General features: G+C 37.3%; 1 protein-coding gene across 1 annotated transcript; it reads right to left on the bottom strand.

The window, feature by feature from the left end:
- Positions 1 to 1,775: 1,775 nt before the first annotated feature.
- On the bottom strand, positions 1,776 to 7,736 carry LOC148160506 (uncharacterized). The gene is made up of 4 exons (XM_088011887.1): positions 7,667 to 7,736; positions 6,734 to 6,769; positions 5,492 to 5,695; positions 1,776 to 4,648 (listed from the first exon to the last, which is right to left on the bottom strand). The coding sequence occupies exons 2-4, from the start codon at positions 6,762 to 6,764 to the stop codon at positions 4,335 to 4,337; spliced, it is 549 nt and encodes a 182-aa protein (XP_087868013.1). The 5' UTR covers positions 6,765 to 6,769; positions 7,667 to 7,736; the 3' UTR covers positions 1,776 to 4,334.
- Positions 7,737 to 11,544: the final 3,808 nt, after the last annotated feature.

Genomic DNA, 11,544 nt, shown 5'->3' with positions numbered 1-11,544 from the left:
CTCCAGGTTCGACTCTTCTCATTCATTCACTCTATGAATCGCTTCAAACCACATATCTGCCACGGCTCATTTCCCCGCAGTGTGTTTTATCCCGCCGCTCCTCTTCATGCCATAAATCTCAGTCCTCTGTTTTCACTTCGAAATGAACATGAAGGAAGACGTTCCGTCTGAGCCGAGAGGCGGAAAGACGCGGCGACGCACCGCCGAGCTTAACGACCTGTACCGCCGCACGGCCCGATAACGCCTCCCACCGAGCGGTAAGAATGATGAATGTTGAACGATAATGGGTAAAATATTAAACTATTTTGGCGCGGTGACATTTCCACCTTGTTTGCGACGTCGTGGGATCAGAGCAATGTGTGCGGGAGAGCAACTTTCCTGTCAATTAGCCCGCAATGAAGAAGCGCCTCGTCTGGCGAAGAACACGTCAGGAAGACGAGCTAAAAATAAACCAGACGCGTCATCAAAAACCCGTTAACCCTAATGATCATGGACGCCAGCGGAGGAAAGTTAACACAACTGAGAGGCTATGGAATCATATTAATGCTGCTAAACTATATTGATTTTTTTTAAAGTTCTCCTAAAACATTAAAAGTCCAAATTGTGAAAGAGAACTAGTTGAAATGAGTTGAGCTGAGTCGTCAAGAGAGGCTGATTTATCTTCCTGAAAAGTTGTTCTAAAATACAAAATATATTATTTGACTATTAATCAAAGATATCCTGGGTTGTGGTTTGGTTTGACAGCAGGTTTTATGCTGTGTCTCAAATCATCTGCCTCGTAAAAGTATTCAGACCCCCGGAACTGTGTCACATTAAAAACATCAATGAATTTTATTAAGATTTTTTTGTGATAGATCAACAAAAAACATTGTTAAATGTTAAATGAAAGGAGAAAAAAAACTATTTTTTATTCTTTTGTTCCTCTCCAGTGTAGCTGCTTCTTTACTTATGTTCTCAAAACAGATAGATTAACTAAATTATGAAGAGATGCACCGATCCCATATTAATATCTGTATCGGTCCCGATATTTAAAATATCGGGACCGATACAGAAATGTGCCGGATTCATGAGGCCAGAACAAATTAAAGTTGTTTCCATGTTTGACCAGGCTTGTGAAGCTATTTATGTTAGCGTGTTGTGCAGGTATAGAGTTATCAAATACATTTGTAATTCAGTACATTTAGATTTGTGTACTAAACAAATAAACTTTTCAAGTTGATTCAGTGCTTCTTTTGTTTCGGATCAGTATCGGTTGATACGAAACCCGAGATATCTACCTGGAGTGAAAACAGTGAATCGGTGCATCCCTATAAATTATAAGCTTCTGGTTGCAGTTAATTTTATTTAGGTTTCTCAGTGTAAAAGGGGCTGATTACAAACTCACAAAACACTTTTAATAATAAAGAAAAAAAACGGTCAACATTTACTTCCACTTCGCAAATCATTCCAATAAAATGCTTTGTAGTTTACTTCAAACTTTCTCTCTACATACATTTGATTTTAACATTAAAATTTAAAATTGAGCAGGTGATTGTTTGAAGACAGACATTTAATTATTAAGGAATCAGCCCCACCGGTTGGTCCTTTAATTGGCTGAGCTGGGGCTGAAGTTTCAACAGACTGTAAAGCAGAAGCAGTTTAGCACAGCAGGATGTGTTATTGATCCATACAGTCGTGGATCACACCCGTCAAAAATGAAGAAAATTAAATAAAAAGGAAAAAAGTAGCATCTCCTAAGTAACTGTGACTCTTAGTTACCAAACAGAGATTGCTGATTTTCACTCAAATAGATCTTTATTCAGTCTTGCAAGAATATGAACAGCCAAAACAAACAAAACAAAACTCAATAAGAACAAAATATGTGACAATCTGTTCTTTCGTTAGTTTAGCTTCTCACAACTCCAAAGATTATTCATAGAGATATAATTTCGATTAATTATGCATTTGATCTCACAGGTGATGTTAAGTTCATATGTTCGACAAATGGCCTCAAAATAAATACTAACTTAAAAAATTTCACATGCCGAAAAACATAAAGAGGTGATTTTGAAACCCTGGAAAAACACTTATTTACAACAGTTTAAATGGTTTCCACAGGTCAAAACTTTATAATTGGACCTTAAACAATCCCAGGAGTCACCCCCTTCTACCACTTCCTGCTTTTGAAACGATCCACAGCTGGTGATGGTGTTTACCTTTAAACTGATACTTTTCTAAGCTCCTATCACAGTGAGCTGTGCAGCAGTTTTCAAAGCTGCCTTTGGCGTGTCCCTTTTCCGCAGTAGTGTGATCAATTTCAGGTGCAAATGTAAATAAAAGTAAAATTTTTGTGTACTTTCATTCCACCAGGTCATTTTGAAGACATTGTAAAGAAATCAGTCAGATACCTGCACATGTTACTGGTAAATTTTATGCTAACTTATATTACAGGTGTCACAGTCCAAATATGAGAATGTTTAGTGTTTCATGTTTAAGACTATTACCGAACCTTTCTGTAAAACGTTTAATGTTTAGTGTTATTTTATGTTCTAGTTATTGCTTGAGGCATAAATAAGGTTTTAAATGTATGTGATTATTGACTGTGAAGCTGAGTGTGTGTAGTTTGCTTCCCTTTCCTGCTTGTTGTTGTAAATAAGAACTAATTCTTATTTAATAAAGGTTGAATGAATCAACATGTTTCTGCTGTCTGAAAATATTAACTCTGTTATGTGGCAACAGTGTACTTACATATGATGGAGAACCTCGCCTTGCTTATACTTGAATTGCTCAATGCTTTTTAACAGCCGTGGCTTCGATGTGCAACAATTTCGCAATTATGGTCCAACCATCCATTTTCTTTACACCCTTGACCCTCAGTGGGGTCGGGAGGTGCTGGTGCCTATCTCCATCTATCGTTCCGGGCGAGAGGCGGGGTCACCCTGGACAGGTCGCCAGTCTGTCACAGGGCAACACAGACACAAACAACCATGCATACATACACTCACACCTAGGGGCAATTTGGAGAGGCCAATTAACCTGATAGTCATGTTTTTGGACTGTGGGAGAAAACCGGAGTACCCGGAGAGAACCCACCATGCACAGGGAGAATATGCAAACTCCATGCAGAAAGACCGGGGCCGGGAATCGAACCCAGAACTGCCACTGTGCAGCCGCAATTACGGTGTTTCCATTAAATAAGAAAACACTGCAATTGTGAATATGTTTGTTCACGAGGTAAGTTATTATAAAACATGCCGCTACCACTTCCTGTTGACTTCTGCGTTGTTGTTTGCTCCATTGGCAACATCCGGCTGTTCATCATGTGTCTCCAATGCAGTTTTGAGAATTAAAGCAATTTCAATACGGCCAGAAAAACCCACCTCAGCCTATCGCCAAAACGTTTTAGCAAAAAATATGAGTTTTTTAGAAATTGCTGTATTTCCATTTAGCAAATTTATTGTGAAAATACAAAGAGTTGCATGCTCTGAAAGTACACACATCCCATAATATGGTGACTTGTATGATATAAAAGGAGTAATTGATTCTTAATGGGGGTTTGAGTTTCACATTTACTATAGAACTGTGATTTCAAAGGGGCTTTTGTCTACTTTATAGAAAATATATTATATGGTTAAAATAAATATCTACCCGAGGGAGTTACCTTAACTTCGTCATATTTTATAATAATCAACTGGCCCAAATTGGGATAAGAACCAACATTAATGGCAACTGAATACAACATTTTGAGATAATAATTTACCAATAAAATCTTACCATTCGTATGATTTCAGCATCTATTTTTAGTTTTCACTCGCTTAAGTTAGAAAAATTCACTCACCATGGCTGAGTGCAGCGTTTCAGTCGAAACTCGAATATTCTGCAATCTGAATCAGAAAAATCAGCTGGAATCCCCTCCACCCCCGAATTCAGACTTTCCTCTCAGAAAGCCGCAGGATTTTTCAAACGGCGACTTTGACATAAAATATGGCCGCTCCTCAAATTAACAGTAGTAAACTGTAATGAAAAGATGCTTATTCTGCAAGACAATATAGTAAGAGTGCATCTAAAAATCAATATTATATGCAGCTCCTGCAATGCTAAACTGTTGGCTTAAACAATGTTTTTAAGAGGTCATGCTCACAATGGCTTGTTTGGCTGTCACCATGTTGCAATCGCGACTTCTCCAACTACGTCAACTCAAGTGTGACCCCATTTACAGTTTCGAGTTTTGACTTCTATGGTAAATGAAATGTGGCACTAGTACAGCACCGAGATAAAAAATGTGTTTGTTCACATGAAGTGGAAAATTAAACCGATGTTGATGTGTGTCAGTACAAATTGATCTAGAATGTATTTTATGTTAGAATAAGGAAATGACAACCAACGCCCATAAAAAGCTCATGATGTCTGATCAAGTTTCCTATGGAGATTAATACAACCGCCGTCACATCCAATGAAGAACTTTCTCTCCAGCAACTCAACTTTCTCAGCATCTGATCCACCACCATGTTGTTTTGAGAACAGGTCAGTAGTCCTGGCACGCTCTCATGGAAGAGAACATGAACGCTGGAGATGACATTGGGATAGACGTCTGCCCAGTCCGTCCCAGCCGTGGAGTAGCTGGGATCTCTGGTGTGGTGCATCAGGACCAGGATCACGTTTTGATCTCCTGTTCATAGAAGAAGAAACAGAAACAGAACAGGTGATGAATAAAAGTAGCAGAACCAGTCAGAAAACTATCTGAAAGGTCAATATTTTTGCTGACTGTATTAACAGTCCAATGTTGTATTAATTGGTGTTTTTGATATATATTTAGTGATATATTATTATTTGTATAATATTTTTCTCTGGATTTTCTTTTTTTTATGTATTTCTTTATTTATTTTACCTGCACCAGTAACACTTATATATATATATATATATATATATATATATATATATATATATATATATATATATATATATATATATATATATATATATATATATATATATATAGTCAAACATACATTTTTGGTATTTTTTTTTCTGTGTACTCCCAAGGTTTTCCCCTGAAAACTTGCTAAGTCCGGTGGTTGGGGAGTCATTCATGCAATGCCCCATCATGTTTTTGAGTTAAAAAATGTTTAAGTTGACACGAAATTTGAAAATATCACTTGATAATGATGTGTTATTGAAAGATTAATATCTGAACAGCAACTATAAAGCCTTAAGAAATGCATACATATAAAAAAAAAAAACAAGAAAAAAAACTTAAATAAATAAGCAATGCTAAGCCTGGTGGGAGCACAAGTAAAGCCTGGTGGCCCGCCAGGCTTATAATACACTTGGGGAAGCCCGGACTCCGGTAACCAAGCTACGACACCTTGTTGCCAGATTCACTGTTGTGTCTTTGTGTGATGACAATAAAAAAGGCTAAGTTAGAGTTTTCTGTGCTTAAAAGTAGCAGAAAAACATTTTACTCTGAAAAGAAAAAGCTACACAGGAAGTTCGTAGTTCTTTTACATTTTACCTGACAGATTGCTCATGGCTGCTTCCACATCAGACCCGACACGAGAGGTGATTGGACAGAATAGCATGGTGACGCTGCTTCTGTCCCGGTCCGTCTGAAGCAGTTCTAACTTCCTCCCCAGTTGGTTCAACAGCTCATCATGAGCTCCAAAGGTTTGTCCAGAAGTGACCACACGGATCTTAACTGAGTTTACTTGATAAAAATCTGAAATAAATGAATAAAACATGAACAGAAGCTAATAAGATAATGCAGATGAGCAGATTTTTTTACACCAAAAGTTATTTTCACTCATCTCTAAAGGTGAAAAATTGTAATAAATGAATCACAGCTCGGGTTAAACTTTTTAGATTAGGTAAAATACACTTTTTTGTAATTTGACCTGAAAGCATTTAAAGAAATCTTGGAAAGCATTGCTGTTAGGAAACATGGAGTCATGCTAACATTCTACTATGTTAGCTAATAAGATAATGTAACATTTTACTATGTTAAATTTGGAAATTTGGAAAAAGTTCCAGAGCTTTCATAAAGATTTTATTGAGATACACTGAAAAAACACAAAATCTTACCAAGTATTTTTAGTCCAGTTTCTTGTGCAAATATTTTTGTATGGTCGAACTAACTTACAGGTCTTTTTTTTTTAGCAAGACAATATGAGCTTGCTTTGAGTAAATAATTTCTTAATATTGATAAAAATAAAAATATTAGTTCCACTGACAGATTGAAAATAACACCAATGATTGTAGGAGAGTAACGTTCATCCTTTGGACCATCTTAGATGTTCTTCTGATTTTAAGTCATTAAGAGGAGTGGAGCTAATCATAACTGACTGCTACGTTACACCTTTAGTTTAGTTTTGGGTCATTTTGGTCTTTGGTCTTAAACTTTGTTTCAGCTGATGAGCAGTTTCAGTTTAAATTTTAAATACTGTTTAATACTTGCAACTTGATTACGATCTAGAAGTGTGACGCAAGAACACCTTCGTACATTTTCTTCCTCAGGCTAAGAATTCAGATCAGAATTGTGCATTTAGTTAGGATGATTGAAATATGGCAATTCCAACAATTCTTGTTACTAATAACTATTAGGAAGCTTACTGTACATTGTGTAAATTTCATCTACTCTTGATAACCATAGTGCAAAAGTATTGGACCAACTTACCAGAGCCAATTAGCTTTTTTTTTTTAATAATATTAACATAATATTAACAAAGAAAATTAAAAACAGGAGCGGATAGATACATACCTCTCCACAATCTGTCCATAACATCACACATGATCACTGAAATTGAAAATCAAAAACAAAAATTGAAACTAACAACTTCTTTGTTGTGTGTGGTGCAACAGTCAATGACAACAAATTTTGCTAAACGACAAATTGTCCCAGAAATTATTGCAATAAACGATAATATTGTCGTTTTGATACAATTTTCATCATATATAATGATTTTATACAGAACACTCCATACTGGAACTGGAAGACATTTTAAATATCCAAAGTAAAACACAACAACCAAAAAATAATATATAGAAACAAGATAATAATAATAATAATAATAATAATAATAATAATAATAATAATAATAATAATAAAAACACAACTGAAAATATAAATAAAAATGGATTATGATGTCTCTCTAAATAAAATTGCCTTTCAAAAAATATTTATCATCAAAATTATTGAATTTTAATTCATTATGCTAACAAATTAATTGCTTATTGCGACAGATTTAGCACAAACTCACAGTCCACAGTGGAGCCGCAGGTCTTGTAATTCGGGGCAAATCGAGTTTGGATATACAGAGATTAATATTCAGTTATCCAATACTTTTATTGCTTATATATATATATATATTATTTATTTATTTATTTTTTATTTATTTATTTATTTATTTTTATTCCTTTCAGCTAACTGGCTAAAATCCAGATTTGCAGTTTTCCATAGATGTTAGCGAGAGATAATCTAGCTAGCTAACATGCTACATTAGAAATCCATTCATGTGAATTAAGGTCAACATGTAAACAAACATAAGCACACCATGAAAACTGGAGCTGTTTGGGAACAAATCTGCTTCCTGATCGGCTTCGTTTAAGACAAGATGCTGCAGAAGGTGTCAAATAAACATTCCAACAAGCTAACATGACTTAGTAGCTGCTCTGAACAGTGTGGAGTCCTTACCTTTGCCGTAGCTGCTGCTGTCTGAAACACTGTGACTGCTGAAGGAGAGAAAGACAACCAGCCACTTTCACTTTCACTTTTAGACGCAGATAAACCACGTGATTATTTGAAAGTCAAGTCCTCCCAGGTGATAAAGCTCTGCTGCCTGGAGTGAAAGATACCAGTTTTTATTTCTCCCAGACAGTAACAGTCTGTGTAGCATGCATTACAAAAACAGTCAAGAAACAAAAAGTCAATGTCACAGATTATGCAGCGCTGAAATAAGTCAGAGTGACTTAAGTTTAAGACTCGAGTCACACTTAAAAATAATAAAGATTTGACTTATAGAGTCGTGCCCTTGAGACTTGACTTGGTCTCGATAAGGTGGATTAGAAACTTTCTAGAGTCATCTTACCTTCTCTGGTTTTTAAAATATTTAATGGAAAGTAGCGCAGACACAAACTTTAAGCAGGAAACATTTCTTCATGCGTAACATTTTGAAAATCAGCTCTGCAGTGACGTTACTGCTTCGTTGGGCTTCGTCAAGGCCTTTTCTCCTTTAACTGCGGCTGGCACATTTCTCCAAAATATCCAGATTTCAAAATGTTCATTCCGAATACATATGTAGGGCTGGTTGGCAGAAAAGCACACGATCTCAGATTTATGTGCTCGCCCATGTAAAAATGATGACTCAATATAGATAAAAGACTAAAAAGAAAAGAAGATCAGAGGAAGATCAGAGGAATCGAAGCAGATCTGAAGAGAATACATTCATGAGTTTAAGCAATTTTTTTAAACGCTGCTTTGATCTAAATGCAAATATCATAAACTTAAGAGTGATCAGAGTTTCAACGTTAATATTGTAGAATGCATCCCAGAGGCAAAGCAGACATGTTAACCCCGTTTTATTCATCTTAGCACAAACAGGAGCTGCTGTGCTGATCGAAGCATAAAATGTTTCAATTGAAGCTCAGAAGACACTCAAATGGATCTGCAGATTCATCGACAGGTTAATATGGTTTCACCATAATAACCTGTAAATTTATTTATTCCTAGATTAATAAATATGTTGTGTTGCCACATTCTCAAGGTTACTATTGTCTTAATAGTCCTTTACATTCTTTCCAGCAGAAGCAACGTTTCTATTGATTGTAAAATTGCGCAATTTGACATTTTGAAAATAAATTTGTTTAACGGAAACATAGAAATTTTGAAAAAGCTCTGGTCTTTTGATAAAAGGTTTGACACTAGGATGAGGGTTTTTTTAAATTGTTTTTTTAGCCGTATTGAAATTGGTTTATTTTGCTAAATTGTAATGAAGACACTTTATTCGCATCAAACGAGTCACATGATCAACAACAGGACGTTGAAGAAGACTACAGGAAGTGGTAGGAGGATGAACAAGCTTATTCATGTGTGATTTTAATCGCCTTTCTTAATTAATAGAAACTCAGTAGTTGTGAATACTGAGAACGTTTTGCGCACTTTTGTAATGGAAATGCAGTTAGTGTTGGCTTTTTTTCTCTCTCTATAGAACGATCACAACCAACCAGGGCAGCTTTTTCTTTACAACGCATTTTTCACTTACCCTGGATATGAAGCATTTCCTGTTGGAATGTTACCAAATCATCAATTTGATGAATAAAAAACCCCAACAGAGTGTTTTTTTTTAACAATGTATTTGTAGATTATGGACTACATAAGACTGATGTGGACAGAAATGCTCCCGTGTTTGATGTGATAATCAACTTTATACTTTTGAAATCTGTATTTCTATGTTATTCCATAACAGTCAGCATGCTACATTTTCTTTGGATGGTTTACTGATTTTGTCTTGCTGCCTTGCAATCACAGTGGTGATCAGTCTTAATTTTAAAAATAACAGCGTCATAAATAAATACAGAGATATAAAGTTCTATTTACTTCTCCTTGGCAAGATGCATCTTTAATCTGCTCTAGATTAAAAACTAAAATACTTTAAATGACTTATTTTTAATTTCTTCAGTTTCGGTCCTCCATAATATTCACCCACCTTCTCTCCAAGAAACAGATTTCTATATATGGTGGTGGGTGGTTTACTTGTTTTAATTTGACATTCCAATCACTAAACTGGCATTTTAGGGGTTAAAAAAGGCATCAAACATATACATTTGCCATCTATGGTGAGGACAGTTGCATTCATAAAAAACACCCTGCCAATCTATTAAAAAGCATTTTTTGCATCCAAAGGACACAGGTGGAGCAATTTAGTCACAAACAACTTTGCACAAAAGCTCCTAATGGATCAGCCTGTCATAACAACCCGACACCACCTGCACACCCCACAATGAAAACTCATTTGCATATCTGGGATGGGAAAATAATCATCTTTTGAAGATTTTTATTTATTTTTCTGAAGAAGAAGTTTATTGGCCACCGATTTAACCCTGAAAGGTCAAACGATCAGAAAATACATGAATGTCGTTCAACAAGTTCTCCTTCTGTTAGCTGATGGGTCTGATAAACATGCAACCACAGGGAATCTTAGTAAACAGGAGAAAACCCAGACTGAACTGTAAGCGATATTTGAATAGAGCGGAATAGTGCAGGAAGGCAGAGGCCAGATAAGTGATTTGTTGACATTGTTTGCACTTCAGGGCCTCCATACATGAGAGTTAACTGAGTAACAATGCATTCAGAAAACACCAAGAACATGGGACACTGTTGGCTTAGTGACAACCTTCATTTCAGGTAATTAAGGGTAATTCCAGCAGTTGACGTTTTCATTAACCATCAGTAAAAGTGAAATTAAGTGCGACACACATGACGGCGCAGCGGCCGCCACTTCCTGCACCTTCTGTCACACCGAGACACTGAGGATGAGGATGAGGTGGAAGCAGTGACTCCTGAGCGCCAGGCAGAGCAGAGAGGCTGTGACTGTGGGTTCACGTCTCAGCGTCTGCCGCCGCGCTGATGGATGTGTTTACCAACTCGACAGCGCGGTGACCTCACAAAATGCCTGCATCCTCCGCTGATAAAAATGAAACCGTCCTCTCAGCCTAATGCCACAACAGATACGATCGAGCCGCACAAAGCGCCTGTGGGAAACAGGAGGGAGCCGCCGAGCCACAGAAAATGGGTGGAGAGCTTCTGATCAATGCTCCTTTCTTCTCATCATTTCTCACACTCGCGTGCCAAAGAAATATCTCCTGAGCCGAGGTGTTTCTTTCTTCCTTCTGTTGCACTAGCACCGCCACACCAGCAGGGGGGGGGCACACATGTTTGAGATAAGAGAGCTTTAGTAGAGTAAGTAGAGTTGGGTGTATGTAGGAGCGCGATCATAACAGTTCCTGGTCGTATGTTTTGTGACCGCACTTAAAATAAACGTTCAGTTTCCGAAGGAACCGTTGGGACTGTCTCTTGCTTGCCGCACCACACCGCTGTGAACCTGAAGGGAGTTAACCCTGAAGTCCCCAACCTCTTCAGCCTTGGAGCGAGAAGGAGCTCCCCTGTGTTTCCCCCACGAAGTTTGGAGGTTCATCAGGAAAGGTTAACACTGGCGACCACGAAGGGACTTCTGCAGGTCTGTGGTGTTTCACCGGTGGATTCGAAACTCGGTAAAATAAACCGAGCAGAGACAGTTTAAGTAAATAAAGACGGCGAAAAGCTAATGCTAACGGCGGAAGCTAACGCGCGCGAAGACATGTACGGACAGGCTAAACCACATTATAACCCGTTCGTAGCATTGACAAATGCTCATGAAGATGAGGAGGAAACGACTATGGTTACAGAAGAGGCAGAAAAACAAGGCTATGAAAGCTACAACCCGTTTGTTCACGACAATGAGCCCCCAGATATTAAATGGGAAGCTATATGCCACACCACAGCACCCTTCTCAGTTGCTAACACGAACCCTTTCG

The sequence above is a fragment of the Poecilia mexicana genome, unplaced genomic scaffold (assembly GCF_051168715.1).
Source record: "Poecilia mexicana isolate PSO_F unplaced genomic scaffold, ASM5116871v1 scaffold_2, whole genome shotgun sequence".
Classification (NCBI taxonomy): Eukaryota; Metazoa; Chordata; class Actinopteri; order Cyprinodontiformes; family Poeciliidae; genus Poecilia; species Poecilia mexicana.
The sequence above is the reverse complement of the archived record's forward strand: the minus strand, read 5'-3'. Positions and strand labels throughout refer to the sequence as shown.

Coding starts and splice junctions, on each gene's coding strand:
- LOC148160506 (XM_088011887.1), bottom strand. CDS start 6,764: ATGTGTGATGTTATGGACAGATTGTGGAGAG. Junction 5,696..6,733: donor TATGGACAGATTGTGGAGAG/GTATGTATCTAT, acceptor CATTTATTTCAG/ATTTTTATCAAGTAAACTCA. Junction 4,649..5,491: donor AGCCATGAGCAATCTGTCAG/GTAAAATGTAAA, acceptor TTCTATGAACAG/GAGATCAAAACGTGATCCTG.